The 24,106-nt window shown below is 39.7% G+C and overlaps 1 protein-coding gene across 9 annotated transcripts in view; it reads left to right on the top strand.

Annotated features, from left to right (window-relative positions):
- Positions 1–23,841, top strand: part of LOC127867530 (brefeldin A-inhibited guanine nucleotide-exchange protein 1-like) — an 82,881-nt gene extending 59,040 nt beyond the window's left edge. For 5 of the 9 annotated variants that reach the window (XM_052408776.1, XM_052408778.1, XM_052408774.1 and 2 more), the window contains 9 exons: positions 853–988; positions 2,962–3,100; positions 5,547–5,725; positions 6,877–7,019; positions 9,621–9,795; positions 13,925–13,948; positions 18,324–18,462; positions 19,516–19,633; positions 20,621–23,841. In XM_052408776.1, coding sequence (XP_052264736.1) covers positions 853–988; positions 2,962–3,100; positions 5,547–5,725; positions 6,877–7,019; positions 9,621–9,795; positions 13,925–13,948; positions 18,324–18,462; positions 19,516–19,633; positions 20,621–20,770 — 1,203 coding nt within the window. In that variant the 3' untranslated portion in view covers positions 20,771–23,841. The remainder of the gene's footprint in view (positions 1–852; positions 989–2,961; positions 3,101–5,546; positions 5,726–6,876; positions 7,020–9,620; positions 9,796–13,924; positions 13,949–18,323; positions 18,463–19,515; positions 19,634–20,620) is intronic. The other 4 variants (XM_052408780.1, XM_052408777.1, XM_052408782.1 and 1 more) reach the window with 1 other exon arrangement.
- Positions 23,842–24,106: the final 265 nt, after the last annotated feature.

Genomic DNA, 24,106 nt, shown 5'->3' with positions numbered 1-24,106 from the left:
TGATGTTTTTGTTTGTTTGGACATGACTGAAGATAATTAAATTCCACATGTATCCGGGCAGTATTTTTCTTGTTAAAAATCTTGTTTGTTATTTTGATATTTGCATGATTGATTGTTTTAGCCAATGTACTTTTAAACTGAATGCTCAGTTTCTTGCAGCTAAATGTTTATGTTGTTGGCGTTTCCTTTGTTACAGTCCAGAGCAAATGTAATGCAATATTCTGAAGCCATGTAACACCTTATAATGCTAAGATAAAGCTTAGATGTACATTTTGAAGCCATATAATCACTTATCAAGCTTTCATGTACATTTTTACTTATACTTAGAGTACACATTTCTTGTTATAAGTAGCATGTTGTGGTGCAATATTCAGGGCTTTGTTTATTTTGTTATTAAACAAATTATTTTTATTTTTATTATTTTTTGCATTTTCTACAAAGTAATTATAATCAGATATATATTGTTATAGTGTATAGTGTATAAACAAGAAATATAAATACTCTTTCAAATAAACACTTGTTTATTTTATTGTTTGATATATAAAGGTTTTTATCAACTGAAGCAAAGAAAGGATTGTTAACAAACAGGACGTTATCTTTCTTTAATCCACTCCATTAGTAAAATAAGACAAATATTCTTTTGCTAAACATATTTTGCACTCATGATCTATGTCTGACCAGACCATTTCTAATATTTTATTTCTAGAAAAAAAATGTTGCTCATTCCACCATAACTCATATTCAAGACTATTACATGCAAGTGTAATTATAAGCAATGCCATGGCAAATAGATCATGGTTCATTTTATAAAAAAGGTATAAATCCTAACCTTGACTATTTCATAATGAACAGAAGTCTGAGTGGATGACGACGACATGTAACCACGCGCTCTATGCCATCATCGATGTGTTCACACAGTTCTACGATGTCCTACACGGTTTGTTGCTCGATGAGCTCTACCAGCAGCTGATCTGGTGTGTCCAGCAAGGTAATAAATGCAAGGTGGACTTTCATGTTGTTGTGGATAAAAAGGGAGACACCACAACTACTGCAACAAATCTGTTCTTAACGCATTATGAGTTCTTGATGACAAGATACACTCAGCCAAAGACACAGGTTGATAGACATTATTACCTTATTCATTTTCATATTGTTAAGTTTTTCCCAGTTTTCATCCAATGTTCACTTAGAATGATAGATCAAAATTTCATACCAAGTGCAGAGTTATGGAACTTGGAGTCCTAAAGACCATGAACATATCCAATTTTCAATTGATATTTTATCTCAAAAATGCTTAATGGCAAGATGGGGACATGACTGTGTAACACACATCTCTTGTTTTGTTTCAACCTATGGGAATACAGGCCTTAATGCATGTGTTGTCTCAGATTAGCCAGTGCAGTCCACACAGGCTAATCAGGGTTTACACTTTCTGCTTTAATGGTATTTTTCGTCTTTCCTAAGCAAAAATCCAGTTAAGGCAGAAAGTGTTGTCGTTGATTGTTCTGTGCAGACAGCACAGGTAAATCTGTGATGGCTCTTTACGTCCACACTATCTTCACAAGGGGATGGCTGTTATTTCCTGACTCTTTACGTCCACACTATCTTCACAAGGGGATGGCTGTGATCTGCCTGACTCTTTACGTCCACACTTTCTTCACAAGGGGATGGCTGTGATCTGCCTGACTCTTTACGTTCACACTATCTTCACAAGGGGATGGCTGTGATCTGCCTGACTCTTTACGTCCACACTATCTTCACAAGGGGATGGCTGTGATCTGCCTGACTCTTTACGTCCACACTATCTTCACTAGGGGATGGCTGTGATCTGCCTGACTCTTTACGTCCACACTATCTTCACTAGGGGATGGCTGTGATCTGCCTGACTTATCTCTCTCTTTACGTCCACACTATCTTCACAAGGGGATGGCTGTGATCTGCCTGACTCTTTACGTCCACACTATCTTCACAAGGGGATGGCTGTGATCTGCCTGACTCTTTACGTTCACACTATCTTCACAAGGGGATGGCTGTGATCTGCTTGACTCTTTACATCCACACTATTTACAAGGGGATGGCTGTGATCTGCCTGACTCTTTACGTCCACACTATCTTCACAAGGGGATGGCTGTGATCTGCCTGACTCTTTACGTCCACACTATCTTCACTAGGGGATGGCTGTGATCTGCCTGACTTATCTCTCTCTTTACGTCCACACTATCTTCACAAGGGGATGGCTGTGATCTGCCTGACTTATCTCTCTCTTTACGTCCACACTATCTTCACAAGGGGATTGCTGTGATCTGCCTGACTTATCTCTCTCTTTACGTCCACACTATCTTCACTAGGGGATGGCTGTGATCTGCCTGACTTATCTCTTTCTTTACGTCCACACTATCTTCACAAGGGGATGGCTGTGATCTGCCTGACTCTTTACGTCCACACTATCTTCACAAGGGGATGGCTGTGATCTGCCTGACTTATCTCTCTCTTTACGTCCACACTATCTTCACAAGGGGATGGCTGTGATCTGCCTGACTTATCTCTCTCTTTACGTCCACACTATCTTCACAAGGGGATGGCTGTGATCTGCCTGACTTATCTCTCTCTTTACGTCCACACTATCTTCACAAGGGGATGGCTGTGATCTGCCTGACTTATCTCTCTCTTTACGTCCACACTACCTTCACAAGGGGATGGCTGTGATCTGCCTGACTTATCTCTCTCTTTACGTCCACACTATCTTCACTAGGGGATGGCTGTGATCTGCCTGACTTATCTCTCTCTTTACGTCCACACTATCTTCACAAGGGAATGGCTGTGATCTGCCTGACTCTTTACGTCCACACTATCTTCACAAGGGGATGGCTGTGATCTGCCTGACTCTTTACGACCACACTTTCTACACAAGGGGATCACTGTGACATGCCTGACTTATCTCTCCCTTTCTGTCCCTCACAGACAATGAGCAGCTGGCGCGGTCGGGTACCAACTGTTTGGAGAACCTGGTCATCTCCAACGGCAACAAGTTCACTAGCGCTGCCTGGGACAGCACCTGCACCTGCATGCTGGACATCTTCAAGAACACCATACCTCACAAGTAGGCAATGAGTGTTATATGGTACCATTGTCTTGTGCATCAAAGTGACATATATTGTATTTATGTATGCCACCCAAATTAATTTTCTGGGGATCATATAGTATCCACTTTGCCCACCATTTCTTCTGTAAATCTGTTTTCATTTTTCTCTTCATTTCTCTTCCTTATCCTTCATAACTAAAAGCTCTAGTATATACTACCATAGTAGTACCAGAACTTTTAGCTTCTATAATTTTTAGCTCACATGAGCATAATGAGCTCATGGTGAGCTTTTGTGATCGCGTTTTGTCCCTCATGCATTGTCTGTTGTGCATCTTCAACAGTTACATTGTTGAAACTCTAGAGGCCACATTAATTGTCAAATCTTCATGAAAGTTTGTCAGAACATGTGTACCGATGATATCTTGGACGCGTTCAAAAATGGTTCAAGTTGTATAAAAAATATGGCCCCCACGATACAGAACAGTTTTCCGTATATGGCTATAGTGAAGTTTTGTTAACACTCTGAAAGTCACATTTAAAGTCCAATTTTTATTTTTATTTATATGGCTATAGTACAACCTTGTTAACACCCTAGAAGTCACATTTATTGTCCAATCACTGTGAAACAGGGTCAGAATATTTGTTCTAATGATATGTGTGTTAAAAATGGTTATGGTTTACTGAAAAATATGGCTGCTAGGGGTCCAGGCATTTTTCCTTATATGGCTTTAGTAAAACCTTGTTAAAACTCTAGAACTCTATTAGTCACATTTTTAGTCCAATCTTCATAAAACTTGGTCAGAACATTTGTTCTTATGATATCAGCGCGGAGTTGGAAAATGGTTCCCCTCCGTTGAAAAACATGGCTGCCAAGGGGCGGGGCATTTTTCCTTATATGGCTATTCTAAAACCTTGTTATTCTCTACTAGATATTTTGCCAAGTTTGAAAATGGTTTCAGAAACATCTCAAACATTGCTGAGAGCAGTTTAGTTCCCTGAAGTCTCAGTTCAGTGTCTGTGGGCCTTAGGCCCTCTTGTTAGTCCAATCTTTATGAAACTTGGTCAGAACATTTGTTCTAATCATATCTGGGCTGAGTTCAAAATGGTTCCGGTCTGTTGAAAAACATGGCTGCCAGGGGGGCTGGGCATTTTTTCTTAAATGGCTATAGTAAAACCTTCTTAACCCTCTAGAAGTCACATTTATGGTCCAAACTTTATGAAACATGGTAAGAACCTTTGATCTATTGACAGCTCGGCTGAGTGTGAAAATGGTTACAGTTGTTTGAAAAACATGGCCAATAGGAGCGGGGCATTTGTCCTACTATGGCTATGCGGAAACGTTGACACTCTAGAAGTCACATTTTTAGTGCAATCTTAATAAAACTTAGTCAGAACACTTGTTCTCATGAGTTCTTGGTCGAGTTTAAAATGCTTCTGGTTTGTTGAAAAACATAGGATGGGAGTCAGTTTTCGTTATATGGCTAGAGTGAAAACTCATTGATGCTATATTAGCCACATTTATTGCCCAATCTCCATGAAACCCTGTCAGAACATTTGTCCCAATTAAATCTCGGCTGAGATTGAAAACTGAATCATGTGAGCTCAAAAACTAGGTCAGCAATAAAAGAAGAAAATTCTCTAGAAGTTACTTGTTTGGTTCAATCTTCATAAATCAGCTCACACTTTCTCAAACTAGTCAAGTTTCTTTGGGTTTAGGTAAATGCCTTAGGGACTATGGTCATCTTGTTTTAGAGTAAGGTACTTTGAAGATTTCTGAAATTAATGTATAATAAATAATAAATTCTTATCTTGGCTATTTCTCAGCATCCACTGACTCGAATTCAACCAAAGAAATTACTAAGAAGAAATGTATACTGCCATGATGTTCTGCTAATGATTAGTCTTGTTATCATCTGCCAAAGGCTGAGGGATATAGAATAGGCGTTGTCCATCTTTCCATCCATTTGTCAGTCCATCTATCACAAAATTTATTTTGGGAAGGGGATATCTATTCAACAAAATTGCTTGTAATCTTTATTTTTATTTGTCGATACTACGCATTAAGTAGCACTTAATTCGATTTTCCCTGTTAGACCAAACTCCACCTACAAGGAGTGGAAATCACTTGAGTGTTTGTTCTGGTTTCCTTACTTAAAAAGGCCAAAGTGATGTAAGGGGAAATCTTTTACAGTAATGTTATCAACAACTTCAGTCATTAAAGCAGCTTAAATGATATATTATGCTGCACTGTGCAGTGTTGATATGCTCTTTTTAGGCGCCGGCTTATGTTAATGACAGAATTCAAGCACCCCTGGACACATGCATTATTGCGGGCTGTGAAAGTCCATGGTAGATTAAATGTCATGAAATGACTAAATATTGATAAAAATGACCCAAAAAATCCAATAAGCAAACAAGGCATAAGTTTTGTAAAATGGTGTTTTACAAAAATAACTGCTTGTAGATTGTTGGTCTGGAAGCCAGATGATGGGATGTCTTCTGTGGAGGATGTGATTGGTGGCATGGAGTCCGTTACCATGGATACTGCACATGACCCGAGTCGTCTGCAGCGAGCAGACAGCAACCACAGCGTCAACAGCGTCGTGTCTGTTGACTCACGGGATCACAAGTTCCCCAGAACAAGTAGGTGGTTTCTAACATGACCATTGTTGTTGTCTGAGTTTTACCATAGACAAAAATGTCGGATAAAATTTTGCATCAATCTTTTATTACTCAATACCAATATTTGCTGTAACAACCAGCCAGATAATTTTAAGTGAAATTTGGTTATCAGCCTGTTCATGTAAAAAAATCTAATGTCTGCTGTGGAAATATAAGATTGAAAGCCCTAGCATTAAGGCCCACTTCTTTTTGTCCAAAAGTTCCCAAATTTAAACAACTGTATATAATTAAGCTTCACTCTGTTAAAATGGATCTAAATGCATGTGCCTAAATGTATGTGCCTAAATGTATGTGCCTAAATGTATGTGCCTAAATGTATGTGCCTAAATGTATGTGCCTAAAGAGATCTAAATGTATGTGCCTAAAAAGATCTAAATGTATGTGCCTAAAGAGATCTAAATGTATGTGCCTAAAGAGATCTAAATGTATGTGCCTAAAAAGATCTAAATGTATGTGCCTAAAGAGATCTAAATGTATGTGCCTAAAGAGATCTAAATGTATGTGCCTAAAGAGATCTAAATGTATGTGCCTAAAAAGATCTAAATGTATGTGCCTAAAGAGATCTAAATGTATGTGCCTAAAGAGATCTAAATGTATGTGCCTAAAGAGATCTAAATGTATGTGCCTAAAGAGATCTAAATGTTTGTGCCTAAAGAGATCTAAATGTATGTGCCTAAAGAGATCTAAATGTATGTGCCTAAAGAGATCTAAATGTATGTGCCTAAATGGATCTAAATGTATGTGCCTAAAAAGATCTAAATGTATGTGCCTAAAGAGATCTAAATGTATGTGCCTAAAGAGATCTAAATGTATGTGCCTAAAGAGATCTAAATGTATGTGCCTAAAGAGATCTAAATGTATGTGCCTAAAGAGATCTAAATGTATGTGCCTAAATGGATCTAAATGTATGTGCCTAAATGTATGTGCCTAAAGAGCTTTCTAAGATTAGCCTGCACATTCTGGCATAATACTTTCCGCTCTGATTGTATTTTTTAAAGGAATTCTCTTCTTAGTGAAAATCAATTTTAGGCGGAAATTTTTGTTAATTGATTATTCACAGGCTAATTATTGACGACACTTTATGCTCATGTTAGTTTTCCCCCATGTTACAGAGGTGCTGACCGACCAGAAGCTGTTTCAATGCCTGCTCATCAAGTGTGTGGTGCAGCTGGAGCTCATTCAGACCATCGACAACATCGTCTTCTTCCCCACCACCAGCCGCAAGGAGGACGCGGAAAACCTTGCAGCCGCTCAGGTCAGTACCTACACATTGCAGCCGCTCAGGTCAGTACCTACACCTTGCAGCCACTCAGGTCAGTACCTACTCCTTGCAGCCCCCCAGGTCAGTACCTACACCTTGCAGCTGCTCAGGTCAGTATCTACACCTTGCAGCCCCTCAGGTCAGTACCTACACCTTGCAGCCACTCAGGTCAGTACCTACACCTTGCAGCCGCTCAGGTCAGTACCTACACCTTGCATCCCCTCAGGTCAGTACCTACACCTTGCAGCCACCCAGATCAGTACCTACACCTTGCAGCCCCCCAGGTCAGTACCTACACCTTTCAGCCGCTCAGGTCAGTATCTACACCTTGCAGCCCCTCAGGTCAGTACCTACACCTTGCAGCCGCTCAGGTCAGTATCTACACCTTGCAGCCGCTCAGGTCAGTACCTACACCTTGCAGCCACTCAGGTCAGTACCTACACCTTGCAGCCACTCAGGTCAGTACCTACACCTTGCATCCCCGCAGGTCAGTACCTACACCTTGCAGCCGCTCAGGTCAGTATCTACACCTTGCAGCCACTCAGAGCAGTACCTACACCTTGCAGCCGCTCAGATCAGTACCTACACCTTGCAGCCGCTCAGGTCAGTATCTACACCTTGCAGCCACTCAGGTCAGTACCTACACCTTGCAGCCACTCAGGTCAGTACCTACACCTTGCAGCCGCTCAGGTCAGTATCTACACCTTGCAGCCGTTCAGGTCAGTATCTACACCTTGCAGCCGCTCAGGTCAGTATCTACACCTTGCAGGCGCTCAGGTCAGTACCTACACCTTGCAGCCACTCAGGTCAGTACCTACACCTTGCAGCCACTCAGGTCAGTACCTACACCTTGCAGCCACTCAGGTCAGTATCTACACCTTGCAGCCACTTAGGTCAGTACCTACACCTTGCAGCCGCTCAGGTCAGTATCTACACCTTGCAGCCACTCAGGTCAGTACCTACACCTTGCAGCCGCTCAGGTCAGTATCTACACCTTGCAGCCCCTCAGGTCAGTACCTACACCTTGCAGCCACTCAGGTCAGTACCTACACCTTGCAGCCGCTCAGGTCAGTATCTACACCTTGCAGCCGCTCAGGTCAGTATCTACACCTTGCAGCCACTCAGGTCAGTATCTACACCTTGCAGCCACTCAGGTCAGTACCTACACCTTGCATCCCCTCAGGTCAGTACCTACACCTTGCAGCCACCCAGATCAGTATCTACACCTTGCAGCCCCTCAGGTCAGTATCTACACCTTGCAGCCCCTCAGGTCAGTACCTACACCTTGCATCCCCTCAGGTCAGTACCTACACCTTGCATCCCCTCAGGTCAGTACCTACACCTTGCAGCCACTCAGGTCAGTATCTACACCTTGCAGCCGCTCAGGTCAGTATCTACACCTTGCAGCCATTCAGGTCAGTATCTACACCTTGCAGCCGCTCAGGTCAGTATCTACACCTTGCAGCCGCTCAGGTCAGTATCTACACCTTGCAGCCGCTCAGGTCAGTACCTACACCTTGCAGCCGCTCAGGTCAGTACCTACACCTTGCAGCCACTCAGGTCAGTACCTACACCTTGCAGCCGCTCAGGTCAGTATCTACACCTTGCAGCCCCTCAGGTCAGTACCTACACCTTGCAGCCACCCAGATCAGTACCTACACCTTGCAGCCACTCAGGTCAGTACCTACACCTTGCAGCCACTCAGGTCAGTACCTACACCTTGCAGCAACTCAGGTCAGTACCTACACCTTGCAGTCCCCCAGGTCAGTACCTACACCTTGCAGCAACTCAGGTCAGTACCTACACCTTGCAGCCCCCAGGTCAGTATCTACACCTTGCAGCCCCCCAGGTCAGTACCTTCACAGAGAGTACTGGAGTTAAGGCTGTTTGATTGACAGCCTCACGCTTTTCAAGTGATTTCATTCCTCCTTGAAAAGCTGGCTTTTACCCTTTGAGTAAACTTTTCTTCAAAAATAGTTTATGGCAAAACCATTTAAGAGGAAGGTTACATTCTTCCCTTTGGTTGTTTTTTAATCACACCCCTGTAGTTAGTCATTTCCTTTGATAGAACCAGTACTTAAGAAAGACTATGAAAATCTCCAGGGATTAAGTCCAGGTCTTTTGTGTTAGGAGGTGGACACCATATCTACTCAACCAGGGTGAAACACTAGATTAATTTTGAAAAAGTTTTTAATCACAATAAGAAAGCTCCCAAAATAGCCTTTTCCAGTGAAGTTAGTGTAAGAACCTAGTAAAAAATGTAATTCTAATATCATTAATTGACACCAAGGATACTAAACTGCATTCAATAAAAAGTGCAAGATGAACAAAACAATATGTTTTGAAAATATTTAAGTTAAATTCAAACATTTTGTCTGCTACTTTAATAAATAAAATAGGCCTGTATAATACTTATGTTGAACAATTTTGAGCATTCTTGTAATGCTTCGATTGCATCCTCATATTTCTACTATTGCGCAATCTTTTGCTATATTATGCAATCCTTTACTGCACTGTACAATCTGTTGTCCTTTTGCATAATCCTGTGCACTATTAGGCAATCATTTGCTTTATTTCGCAATCTGCCTGTCTCAGAGCTCGGGCCAGCAGCCTGACCTTGAGCGTGTGTACCAGCGTGAGGACCAGGGCATGTACCACCAGCTGAGTGCCGCCCAGCTCCTGCAGCTCGTAGAGTGCCTCCTGCAGTCACACACGTTTGCCAAGGACTTCAACTCCAACCATGAGCAGAGAAATATGCTCTGGAAAGCTGGTAAGACATCCACGTTAAAATATTATATATTTTTCTGATAGTATACAGGATACCATATTAGAGTTGAGTACTGATCAATTTATTTAACAAGGCTTAAAAAACCTTAGTCATGAACTTTGTTGTTTGGATCAGGTTTTTACGCCAAGAAAATTAACTTTTCTGTATTTGACTTGTACCTGGTAGTCTACTTGTCATTTGGCTTTATTATTCCTCCTTTAAAATAAGAGGGGTATTTTGCTTGACACCTGTCTGTCTATCAGTTTGGTCTGTAGGATGGTCTTGTTATAGACCATTATTTTCCCCGATTTCTAGAAAATACAGCCATGCAAATTGGTATGATGGCTATTTGGGAACAAAGGAAGTCAAGGTCACAGTAATTTTTATTTTATTATACGCCCGTATAAAATACGGGACGTATTATGTGAAACCCCGCGGCGGGCGGCGGGCGGCGGGCGGCGGGCGGCGGGCGGAAGGCATCACTTTGTCCGGACTCTAATTCAAATTGTATTCATCCGATCTTCACCAAACTTGGTCAGCAGTTGCATCTAGTTGATATCTAGGCCAAGTTCGAATATGGGTCATGCCGGGTCAAAAACTAGGTCATAGGGTCAATAAGTGCATTTTCAAAGGGGCCACTTTGTCCGGACTCTATTTCAAATTGTATTCATCCGATCTTCACCAAACTTGGTCAGCAGTTGCATCTAGTTGATATCTAGGCCAAGTTCGAATATGGGTCATGCCGGGTCAAAAACTAGGTCATAGGGTCAATAAGTGCATTTTCAAAGGCATCACTTTGTCCGGACTCTAATTCAAATTGTATTCATCCGATCTTCACCAAACTTGGTCAGCAGTTGCATCTAGTTGATATCTAGGCCAAGTTCGAATATGGGTCATGCCGGGTCAAAAACTAGGTCATAGGGTCAATAAGTGCATTTTCAAAGGGGCCACTTTGTCCGGACTCTATTTCAAATTGTATTCATCCGATCTTCACCAAACTTGGTCAGCAATTGCATCTAGTTGATATATAGGCCAAGTTCGAATATGGGTCATGCCGGGTCAAAAACTAGGTCATAGGGTCAATTAGTGCATTTTCAACGGCGCCACTTTGTCCGGACTCTAATTCAAATTGTATTCATCCGATCTTCACCAAACTTGGTCAGAAGTTGTATCTAGACAATATTTAGGTCATGTTCGAATATGGGTCATGCCGGGTCAAAAACTAGGTCACAGGGTCACTTAAACCATTTCAAGCATTCAGCATGGTGTCCGCTCTCTAATTGAAGTAATTTTCACCCGATCTTCACCAAACTTGGTCAGAAGTTGTGTCTAGACAATATCTACATGTTGGTCAAGTCCAAATATTGGTCATGCCAGGTTAAAAACTAGGTCACGAGGTCACTTACCGGTAGTGCATTTAAAGCATTTAGCATGGTGTCCGCTCTCTAATTGAAGTAGTTTTCATTAGATCTTCACCAACTTTGGTCAAAAGTTGTGTCTAGATGATATGTACATGTAGGTCAAGTTGAAATATGGGTCATGGTAAAGTTATCAAGTTGTCCAAAGCCTTAAAACGGGCGTATCTTGTGACAGTTTGGCACTCTTGTTTTTATATTATTATTATTTCCCCACAGATGAAGTTTAGGGGGGTATATAGGAATGAACTTGTCGGTCGGTCGGTTGATCGGTCTGTCTGTCGGTCCGTATTAAGTGTCCGCTCTCAAATTCAAGTAGTTTTCATCCGATCTTCACCAAACTTCGTCAAAAGTTGTATCTACATGATGTCTAGGCCAAGTTCAAACATGGGCCTTGCCGGGTCAAAAACTAGGTCATGGGGTCACTTAGTGCGTTTTAAACATTCAGCATGTTGTCCGCTCTCTAATTCAAGTAGTTTTCATCCAATTTTCAATAAACTTGGTCAGAAGTTGTATCTAGATGATCTTAAGGCCAAGTTCAAACATGGGCCTTTCCGGGTCAAAAACTTGGTCAAGGGGTCACTTAGTGCGTTTTTTAACATTCAGCATGGTGTCCTCTCTTATTCAAGTAGTTTTCATCCGATCTTCACCAAACTTGGTCAGAAGTTTTATCTAGATGATCTGAAGGCCAAGTTCGAATATGGGCCATGCCAGATCAAAAACTTAGTCACAGGGTCACTAAGTACGTTTAACACATTGAGCATGGCGTCCGCTCTCTATTTCAAGTAGTTTAAATCCGATCTTCACCACGCTTGGTCAGAAGTTGTAACTAGATGATGTGAAGGTCAAGTTCGAACATGGGCCATGCTGGGTCAAAAACTAGGTCACGGTGTCACTTAGTGTGTTTAAAACCTCACCATGTTGTCCGCTCTCTAATTCAAGTAGTTTTTATCCAATCTTCACCAAAATTGGTCAGAAGTTGTATTTTGATAATGGTTAGGGCAAGTTTGAATATGGGTCATGCCGGGTCAAAAACAAGGTCACGGGGTCACTTAGTGCGTTTTAAACATCACAATGTTGTCCGCTGTCTAATTCAAGTAGTTTTCATCCAATCTTCACCAAACTTGGTCAGAAGTTGTATCTAGATGATGTCTAGGTCAAGTTTGAATATAGGTCATGCCGGTTCAAAAACTAGGTCAGGGGGTATCTTAGTGCGTTTTAAACCTCACCATGTTGTCCGCTTTCTAATTCAAGTAGTTTTCATCCAATCCTCACCAAACTTGGTCACAAGTTTTATCTAAATGATCTCTAGGACAAGTTTGAACATGGGCCATTCCGGGCCTAAAACTAGGTCACGGGATCACTTAGTGCGTTTTTTAACATTCAGCATGGTGTCCGCTCACCAAACTTGGTCAGAAGTTTTATGGAGATGATCTTAAGGCCAAGTTAGAACATGGGCCTTTCTGGGTCAAAAACTATGGCAAGGGGTCACTTAGTGCGTTTTAAAAATTGAGCTTTGTGTCCGCTGTTTTTTGTGAAGACGACATGCAAAATATTATGTGTCAATGCAGCATGTGGAGGTATTCGTCACGTCTGTGACAAAGCTCTAGTTTATTTTATTTTTATATTAAAAATGTGTTTACCTGCAAACATGCACATTGGATACATTGATATAGTGGGGAAAAAACACAATTATAAGGTTACAACCACTTCAAATTTCATGGTCATATGTTCTTGTAACAATAAATTCTGTTCAGCGCCATTTAACAAGAACACTTTTACCTACAATTACATGTATATAATTTGTTATTGTTGTTACACAGGAGGAAAAGATGACATATTTTGATTTTGTGGTCACCAGCTCAAATGTCAAGGTCACATGAGCTTGTATCAAGAAATTAGTTTCCGCATGATATCTATCGGACACTTTGACCTATGATAATTTAATTTGGTATGAATTGATCATGCAAACTGGTATAATAGTTACTTAAGTGGAAAGAAGGATGCCTATTTGTTTTGGAGTCAACAGTTAACAGATTGACGTCACATGGGTTTGTAAGATTAACAATGTTTCAACAGAATATATATAAAAAGCTTAAGATTGAATAAATAACTATGATGGATAGTCGTGACGAAGAATGACCCCTTATGATCTTCAAAACAAGAGATCAAAGGTCAAGGTCATGTTGACGACTTTGTTGCTAGTTGTGTGACATACATGATTGATAAACATTTCTTGTTTTTAAAATACATGAAAAAACATGAAATCAGATTGATACACAAATATTAGGTTTTCAAAATTATTGTGTAAGTACAGCTTTGTATACACTATAAAGTGTTAGTTTGTGTTATGTTGAAATTAAATTGTTTGTTATCTTCTATGCATGATGTAGGAGACCATTGGCATCAGAAGAAATAATACCTGATTACTTCTCCCTTAATATTGTCATCTGCCTGCTTTGCATAAATAATTATGCTGAATGACACTTATTGCCATCAATAGAGATACAGGTTGTATTATGTTTGTTTTGTTATACACACACCTCTTTTTTATTAATAAGAACTTAATGCTAAGAACACGTATCAGTGAAGATATTTGTTTTGAATTGTGTAATATTTTGTACAAAAAGTCATCATTGAAATTAGATTTAAATATACTATATTATTAGTTACAATTAGTAGAACTTACTCTGAAGTATGTATGTTTAATGTTGTAGGTTTTGTTATGAATTCAAGAAAAGGTAGTGTTTATTTTACAATTTTTTTAGCATAAGCTTCCTTTACATGTTATTGCTAATCACTTTGATTTAGTTGGATTTATATTTGTGTTAGTGAATTATTTTGTATGACTGTTTTCAGTTTGTGAGTTCTATCTTTTATATGGCTGTTCCTTTGAATTCTGGTAAACTCTTGAACTGAGTGGAGTTTGGTATAATTTATTTGAAAATGGTCACTGCTGTTTTTATGCCCCCTTTTCGAAGAAAAGGCGGCATATAGTGATCAGACTGTCCGTCTGTCTGTCTTTCCATCACACTTTGCGTTAAGGTTTTGAAAAATGCTCATAACTTCTATGTCCCTTGAGATATAACCTTCATATTTGGTATGCATGTGTATATGGACAAGGCCTTTCCATACGCACAAAAAAATTTACCCCTGTGACCTTGACCTTGAACTTAGGGTCCGCGTTTAGGTTTCGAAAACTGCGTTTAGGTTTCGAAAAATGTTCATAACTTCTATGTCCCTTAAAATATAACCTTCATATTTGGTATGCATGTGTATATGGACAAGGCCTTTCCATACGCACAAAAAATATTACCCCTGTGACCTTGACCTTGAACTTAGGGTCCGCGTTTAGGTTTCGAAGTCTGCATTAAGGTTTCAAAAAATGCTCATAACTTCTATGTCCCTTGAGATATAACCTTCATATTTGGTATTCATGTGTATATGGACAAGGCCTTTCCATATGCACAAAAAATTTACCCCTGTGACCTTGACCTTGAACTTAGGGTCCGCGTTTAGGTTTCGAAATCTGCGTTGAGGTTTCAAAAAATGCTCATAACTTCTATCAAGCGTTTATAGGGGGCATAAGTCATCCTATGGTGACAGCTCTTGTTTGTGTTTATATAACATGTATATGCTATGTGTATTCTTTAAAGTTTAAATTGCTTGTTTCTGTAGATGATTTTGTGTTTTCTGGCTATAGGGATATATAACTGGTAGGTGTCATTCTTTCCGTGCCTATGTCTGTCTCTTACACTCTTGTGTGGATTATGAAGTAACTAAACGGGCACTTAAGCTAAGTTGATGAAACTCAGTATATGGATAGAGTTTTATCGCTTATGCTATGGTAACAGAAATTGGTGCAAACTCAAGTCTGGATCCTGCAATAACTAAAAATGTACTTCTGCTAGGTAAATGAAACTTGGTATATGAATAGAACCAGACAGGGAGTATGCATGCTAGTTCTTTTTTTCAGACCAAATTGTAGTTGCTTTGGTAACATAAATAATTAAAAATGTGAATCTGGATCCTGGGATTACCCAAAAAGTACTTATACTTGTTTTATCAAACTTGGTGTGCGCATACAGGGTCAAGTGAGGAATATGCAATTTATTTCAGTTTTTTGGTCAGACAAAAATTGTGGTTGCTATGGTTACAGAGAAAACTGAACACAAAAATCTTCATCCTGCAAAATAACTCAAAAATTCAAAAGTTACTGAAGCTAGTTGATGAAGTTCTTACTTAGACATAAACTTGGTATAGGGGTGATGTTTTGTCTGAAATAAAGAACTTGATTTTTTGAAAAATGCAATAACGAAGTCTTACTTGACCCTTTAGACAACAATGCACCCATGGCCAGAAGAAACACTGTGTGTAACAGATCCTTGTCATTTATGCTTTTGAAGTCATTGCATATTTCTTAAGAATAAACTTAATATTGTGAAATAATCAAAATGCTTATTATAATGCTTATACACTTAAACACTATTCTTAGTCAGAAAACAACAAGAAAAGTGGAGCACACTGTTCTAAGACAGCTCTTGTTATTAATTTTTAAATGAATATGATATTTCGCTCAGATTTTCAAAGGAAAATTAATAATCTTGGCGTGCTTCAATTTGCACAAAACAGTGCTGGAAATCCACACCAGCACAGGGTCCAAAAGTATCCAGGCATCATGGATTAGTGATTTCCATGAAACTACTCATGCAGCTTCAAGATGATATCTTGAGCTTTTTGAGAATTATACAAGTATTGTGTTATTAGTGTTTGATTGCATTTAAATAATTTTTTATACCCACATTGTGCTTTTACATGGTGACCCAGCAAATTACTGTAAGCAGAGTATCCCTTTCACAAGGCATAATGCCCATTTGACTGCTGTACCGGTAAAATTACTTATCTTTGCCAAGTAGACTCACACTTTCTGAAGCCTCTCAGTCCCCAGTCTCATTGCCTTATATGTTGCAGGGTTCAAGGGCAAGACCAAGCCCAACTTGCAGTCCCCAGTGTCAACTTGCCCTATATGTTGCATGGTTCAAGGGCAAGGCCAAGCCCAACTTGCAGTCCCGAGTCTCATTGCCCTATATGTTGCAGCGTTCAAGGGCAAGACCAAGCCCAACTTGCAGTCCCCAGTGTCAACTTGCCCTATATGTTGCATGGTTCAAGGGCAAGGCCAAGTCCAACTTGCAGTCCCCAGTCTCATTGCCCTATATGTTGCAGGGTTCAAGGGCAAGACCAAGCCCAACCTGCAGTTCCCAGTCTCATTGCCCTATATGTTGCATGTTTCAAGGGCAAGGCCAAGCCCAACTTGCAGTCCCAAGTATCATTGTCCTATATGTTGCATGGTTCAAGGGCAAGGCCAAGCCCAACCTGCAGTCCCCAGTCTCATTGCCCTACATGTTGCAGGGTTCAAGGGCAAGGCTAAGCCCAACTTGCAGTCCCCAGTGTCAACTTGCCCTATATGTTGCACGGTTCAAGGGCAAGGCCAAGCCCAACTTGCAGTCCCCAGTCTCAACTTGCCCTATATGTTGCACGGTTCAAGGGCAAGGCTAAGCCCAACTTGCAGTCCCCAGTCTCATTGCCCTATATGTTGCAGGGTTCAAGGGCAAGGCGAAGCCCAACTTGCAGTCCCCAGTCTCAACTTGCCCTATATGTTGCACGGTTCAAGGGCAAGGCCAAGCCCAACTTGCAGTCCCCAGTTTCAACTTGCCCTATATGTTGCAGGGTTCAAGGGCAAGGCCAAGCCCAACTTGCAGTCCCCAGTCTCACATTGGCCTATATGTTGCAGGGTTCAAGGGCAAGGCTAAGCCCAACCTGCAGTCCCCAGTCTCAACTTGCCCTATATGTTGCAGGGTTCAAGGGCAAGGCCAAGCCCAACCTGCAGTCCCCAGTCTCATTTCCCTATATGTTGCAGGGTTCAAGGGCAAGGCTAAGCCCAACTTGCAGTTCCCAGTCTCATTGCCCTATATGTTGCATGTTACAAGGGCAAGGCCAAGCCCAACTTGCAGTCCCAAGTATCATTGTCCTATATGTTGCATGGTTCAAGGGCAAGGCCAAGCCCAACCTGCAGTCCCCAGTCTCATTGCCCTACATGTTGCAGGGTTCAAGGGCAAGGCTAAGCCCAACTTGCAGTCCCCAGTGTCAACTTGCCCTATATGTTGCACGGTTCAAGGGCAAGGCCAAGCCCAACTTGCAGTCCCCAGTTTCAACTTGCCCTATATGTTGCACGGTTCAAGGGCAAGGCTAAGCCCAACTTGCAGTCCCCAGTCTCATTGCCCTATATGTTGCAGGGTTCAAGGGCAAGACGAAGCCCAACTTGAAGTCCCCAGTCTCAACTTGCCCTATATGTTGCACGGTTCAAGGGCAAGGCCAAGCCCAACTTGCAGTCCCCAGTTTCAACTTGCCCTATATGTTGCAGGGTTCAAGGGCAAGGCCAAGCCCAACTTGCAGTCCCCAGTCTCACATTGGCCTATATGTTGCAGGGTTCAAGGGCAAGGCTAAGCCCAACCTGCAGTCCCCAGTCTCAACTTGCCCTATATGTTGCAGGGTTCAAGGGCAAGGCCAAGCCCAACCTGCAGTCCTCAGTCTCATTGCCCTATATGTTGCAGGGTACAAGGGCAAGGCTAAGCCCAACTTGCAGTCCCCAGTCTCATTGCCCTATATGTTGCAGGGTTCAAGGGCAAGGCCAAGCCCAATTTGCTGTCCCCAGTGTCAACTTGCCCTATATGTTGCAGGGTTCAAGGGCAAGGTCAAGCCCAACTTGCAGTCCCCAGTGTCAACTTGCCCTATATGTTGCAGGGTTCAAGGGCAAGGCCCTAGCCCAACCTGCAGTCCCCAGTGTCAAATTGCCCTATATGTTGCAGGGTTCAAGGGCAAGACCAAGCCCAACTTGCAGTCCCCAGTCTCATTGCCCTATATGTTGCACGGTTCAAGGGCAAGGCCAAGCCCAACTTGCAGTCCCCAGTGTCAACTTGCCCTATATGTTGCAGGGTTCAAAGGCAAGGCTAAGCCCAACCTGCAGTCCCCAGTCTGATTGGCCTATATGTTGCAGGGTTCAAGGGCAAGGCCAAGCCCAACCTGCAGTCCCCAGTCTCATTGCCCTATATGTTGCAGGGTTCAAGGGTAAGGCCAAGCCCAACCTGTTGAAGCAGGAGACGCAGAGTCTGGCGTGTCTTTTCCGTATCCTGTTCCGCATGTACAATGATGAGGACCGTAGGGACGCCTGGCCAGATGTCGAGAACAAACTCATCAGGTCAGTCTCGCCTTCAGCTGATACGAATTGTTTATAATTGTTTCCTTTAATGTGTTTATTGTTTGGGCGTTGTCCGTCCTTCCATCTTTCCGTCCGTTTTTTCGTCCGTCCTTCCAGAGCCATTCATATCTTGGAAGTGCTTTGGTGGATTTCATTGAAACTTGGTATGAGTATGTATATGGATAAGAGGATGATGCACGCCAAATGGCATTGTACAACATCTGTTAATAACGGAGTTATGGCCCTTTGTATCTTGAAAAAATGCTTTTTTGAGTGTCAAATACAATACTTTGTGTCCAGAAGCATATTGGCGGGGGATATCAATATAACAAACTTGCTTGTTAATTATACCTTTCAATTTGAGTGGTCCTTTGTTGGTGAGTTTTTGTTGATTGCTGTATATCAATTTCTTTTTTATATTCAATTTGACAGGTTTGAGGTTATTTTAGCTCATAACTTTGTTTTTAATGATTTACATTTTTTCATTTACCGTACATATTTTTATTAGGAAGGGAGGCATTTAGTAAATGCATTATCCGCCCTTCCACCTTGAGTATGTTCCCCATGTGTATCCTAGTTTGTCTTTGATTTCCAAATGTACAAGCGTGCCTCGCTCTGCGAAAATGCAGTACTCAAAGGCTTATCAGGAATGACATTTTCTACTCTTATGTTTGTCTTGTTTAAAGAACTATCTTCTTAAAAAAAAGCAGGTTTAGGCAGGAAGTGTCATCCCTGAAAAGACTTAAGTGTGTTAGTTTTGTCTCTCAAAGCAAAGCCAGGGCAAAGGTATTTTCGAAGATGCATCATCAGATGCACTATCTCAATGAAACACATTGTGATAGCAGGCTAATCAGAGATGACACTTTACGCTTTTATGATATTTTTCATTGAAAGAAAGTCTCTTCTTAGCCAAAATTCAGTTTAAGCCAGAAGAGTTGTCACAGATTAGCCTGTGCAGTTTGCACAGGCTTATCTGGGATGTCAATTGACGCATGTATATAAAGCCTGTTTTCCCATAACTAGACTCATATTGTTGCATGTTTGCCATTTCAGTGTGTGTCACAGCTCCCTGGAGTACTTCCTGTCACTACAGTCAGACAGCCATCGCGAGGCCTGGAGTAACATCATCATCCTGCTAGTAACACGCCTACTCAAGATGTCCGACGACAGGGTAGGAGAAATAGCTGTTTATTGAACAGTTCTGTAAAATGTGAATTGAACTGTGTATTTCCAATTTTGAAACCACAAACTTCTGGAAATTGCCAAGCTTTGTTTGTGAAAAAAGTGTCTTTTAATGATATGATACACATGTGTAAATATGCCACCTTTTGTATTTAACAAAGAAGTGGAACAAAAACATAATTTACAAATCTATATTTAAAGCGCATTTCTGTATTGTATGATGAATGGTTTAATACAAAGTACTCTGCCATAGTCAGAATTTATGTATCCTGTCACTGAGCAAAATGCCAATCTTCAATGCCCCTAGAGATCAATCAGCTAGTCCTAGATACTAAAATTCAAACGCTTAAAATTGTAAATACTCATACATATATACCCAACTTGAAAGACCTTAAAACCCAAGTTTGAAAGCCCTTTATACCTAACTTTCATTACCCAAATACGAAACTTCAAGCCCTTAATTAATTGGGAAGTATAATAATTTCACACTCAACTTAAAAGCACTTAATACTCAATTTACTTAAAAGCGCTTTAAACCCAAATTAAAAGTGCCCAATACTCTACTGCCCATCCATGTCATGCCGAATATGAAATGCCTTTTATGTCCAACTTTGAAGCTGTTTAATACTCAACATCAAAACCACTATATCTCCCAACTCCTAAGTCCTCTTATTCCCGATTTGAAAGCCCTTTAATTGCTGATTCCCAACTTCAGAGCCCTTCAATTCCCAACTTTAAAGCCCTTCAATTCTCGAGTTCAACATTCTTCAACTCCCTTCTTCAAAGCATTTATATTCCCAACTTCAAAGCAGTTTAATGCCTAACTATAGCTTTGAATGCTCAACTTACAATCTCTAATTCCCAACTTCAAAGCTCTTTAATGCACTACTTCAATTCCCTTTAATACTGTCTTCAAAGCCTTTCATACCAAACTTCAAAGTCTTCATTTCCATTATTACACATCTGTTTGTTTCAGTTTCGAGTGCATGCCTCCAACTACTATCAGCTGATGTGTGACACCATGAACTATGACCTCAAACACGAGCTGAGGGCCGTCCTGCGCAAGTTCTTCATCCACTGTGGACTCAAGTTTGGGATTACACATCCAGACACACGGACCAGCTAGTGTGGTCATGCGGGACGTCTTAAGACTTGTGCATGTTTCTTGGCCTCTTAGAGCTGCCTGTGTGAAACCATACTTGGCTAAAGGTGTGTGATGACCATGATATAAAGTGTGAATCAAATACCTATAAATTCAGTTGTAATTCCATTGATACACTCACAACTGTGCTTAAATGGTGGACTTGTTAGATAACAATGATGTTCTGTTTGTGTGATTTAATCACAAAATTTGATTGCATAGAATTGAGTGTCATTCCGTCACAGTTTACCAAGTTGTAGAATGCCTGTGATGGCCCAAGCTTCATATATAACATATCAATGCCGTCAGCAGTGATACAGGTGTACATTCTGATTCAAAACAGGTGGGTAGTGTACATGGCATAGTGTTCTTGAACATGGCGATTGTTTAGTGTGCTTGTGGTATCTAGTTAATGATGTATAGTACTCTTAATGTTTTTAAATGATTTACTGGGTCTGTGAAGGTTATGTGTAAGATGATATTCATTCATGACAATGACCCATTTGTCCTTTTTGTGAATTAGCCATCTAAAAGCCTCCATATATGGATTATATAGGATGCCTTTAATATAAAACTAACTCATGAATCTTACAATTTTTCTTTAAACAACTACAATTACTTACACTTCAACTTAAATTACAGGCAAAACACAATACCAGAAATAGTCTAGGGGGATACTGCATTGTTTGTAGTATCGCATCATTAGTACTAGACATGTTGAAGCCTTGGGTAAGACATGTCCTCATATGACTTCCAAGGTGGCGTACGTTTATCGTAAAAATGGAATTAATAAAATTTAATCTGTATTTGATATAATTCTGTTTCTTTTCTATAATAATACCACTGCATAAGTCTGTAAAACATGAACCATTAAGTAAATGGATATCTATTCCAAACAAATCCAGTTTTAACCTTGATAATTGTCTTATATGTGTTTATGGTGTAAATAGTTCCGCAAACCATTCCAGTGTATTGGTGATATGATATATAAGTGTTGGCCCCAGTGTTGACATTGTGGTCATTCTATCATTTAATGATGTTAGTCAAATCCTTAGATTTTGTAAACCTTAAATTTTTATATTAAAACCTTTAAGTACAAAAATCAAAGTCTTTATTTTATGTGATATCTGAAAACATGCCATGATACATGTGTGTAAATTGTGTTTATTTATATTTTATAAGAACTAACAATAATGGGTTGATTTTAACCAAAATAATTTTACTAAAGAAACATGTAGCTAGATTGGCATTAAAATTAAATAAAAAGTTGAACTAGTTATTTCATACTGTACAAAAAAAATTACTTAAAAACAAGAAATTGTTAAGACAAATTGGACTGCAATATAAACATGTTTTACATTTTTTAAACAGAAGAAAAAAAATTGGATCAATCTTTATGTAATGCTATTACTAGCCAAAACCTGCAGTATGAAGATAACTTTTGACAAACATTCACCACAATACTCAATTGATGACATACAAGTTTACTGGGTAAAGTATGGTAATTAAATTGCCATCTCATTTGTGAATGTTATTTCTTGTCCATGTCTTTGTAAAAAACGTGTGTCTTAGTTGTTTTCAGAGAAGCTGTAAGCAGTAATGATTTGGTGAAACCCAAGCTCTGTACCACAGATGCATAGTGCAATGTAGCCTTTTCATGGTGAATAAACAGTGCAAATCAAATACTAAACTTTCTGTCACAGTGTCAGAATTTTTGACAGGGGTAATGAAATGTGGAGCCAGGACGTATTTGTGTGGAGCAAGGACAAATGTCCAGTACCAAATAATACTGTGTCTCTGGTAACAACCACTGACACGGTGCAAGAAAAAAATAACATTGATTGGCTTGTAACTCTCCAGATAAAATGAAAAAAAGAAAAGTTTGTATTGTGTTTTGCTGTACATTATGTATTAATGGACATGTTATGCATGGTATGTTCAGAGAATTCCTCTTAAATTATTGTACAATATTCTTTAAACCTTGCTTTATTATATATATATGTTTGAAGAGTGTGAATTAATACACCGTAAAATTGGAATAATTTTTGTTTACACTTAATGATTTGGAATATGGTTCTGTGTATAAGTTAGAATATAGCATTCAGCATGAAGTTGAAAGTTAATGATTTGGAATATTGAACAGTTAGAATTGATTGTTGCTCTATATTTTGTTAATGCAGATATCGTATCATTTTTGTGAAAATACTATTATGTAAACAAGAAATGTATCTTTCTATTGTTTTATATATATATATATTATATTTATTAATTGCCTTATATCTGTAAATATCACATGTTCTAAGCTACTTAAAACGATAGAGGAGAACGTTAATATATTGCGAATATTAAAATGTATTTTGTTGAAAACAGTCATGAAATAAATAATAGTAATTAATTTGACTCATTGTTTACTTCTTATATGTAATATATCAATATTTCTCTGTTCTTTTCCTTTCAAACTAAGAGCCCATATGTGAATTCCTTTAATATGGAAATCCCTCATGATAACAGGTTATATGCTTTAACCATTCATATTTTAAAGTCATTTGCAAAAAATATTGTTGTTTTTTAAATCCTTGAATGTTGCTTTATGTCCATGATGGTTAATTATGTTTATTATAAATGCATAAAAGAAGTCATATTGGTACCTTATTTTTATGTGAACATATCTCGTCTATGTAACAGTATGTTTGTGCTGTTTAGTTATTTATATTTCTGTTCAGTCCGTGATCAGTGATTTAGTGACTTTTTAAATACCCTTCTGTTCACCTAAGCTTTAATTGATCACTCAATCATTACTCAGTAACAGTGTTAATCTTTAATATTTTGAGCCCTTAACTCTCGTTATTAAGTGTTATAATCACAGTTACAGGACTTCTTTTACAACGTATACTGTAAACAATATTTTGTCAAGTCATAGCAGATTTGTTATAAACAAATGCATTTGTTGGGTTTATACATTTTCTGTTGAATGTTGTTTTTGTGATCCGTTATGTGGCTTATACCATTACCTTATTTTGTATGTTACGTGTATCAAATAAAACACTTAAACAGGTGATTAAATATTGATTTATGCAAATTGCAAATTGATTCGCTTGTGGTGACATTATGTTCATTTATTCAATATGAAACTGAGTTGCGCCAAAATGTCTGTACATTTGGTTAAAATCAATACTGCATTGCATAAGTGATCAGCGCAGGACGCCATTTAGCCTAGGCATCTGTCAGATTGTTGTGATATTGTTAACATTGTATCAATATTAGATTCAGCTTCTAGTTAAATTGTCTAGCATATACTTATGTAGTTGATGGCAAGAATCA

This window comes from Dreissena polymorpha, chromosome 2, assembly GCF_020536995.1.
Source record: "Dreissena polymorpha isolate Duluth1 chromosome 2, UMN_Dpol_1.0, whole genome shotgun sequence".
Taxonomy (NCBI): Eukaryota; Metazoa; Mollusca; class Bivalvia; order Myida; family Dreissenidae; genus Dreissena; species Dreissena polymorpha.
The sequence above is the reverse complement of the archived record's forward strand: the minus strand, read 5'-3'. Positions and strand labels throughout refer to the sequence as shown.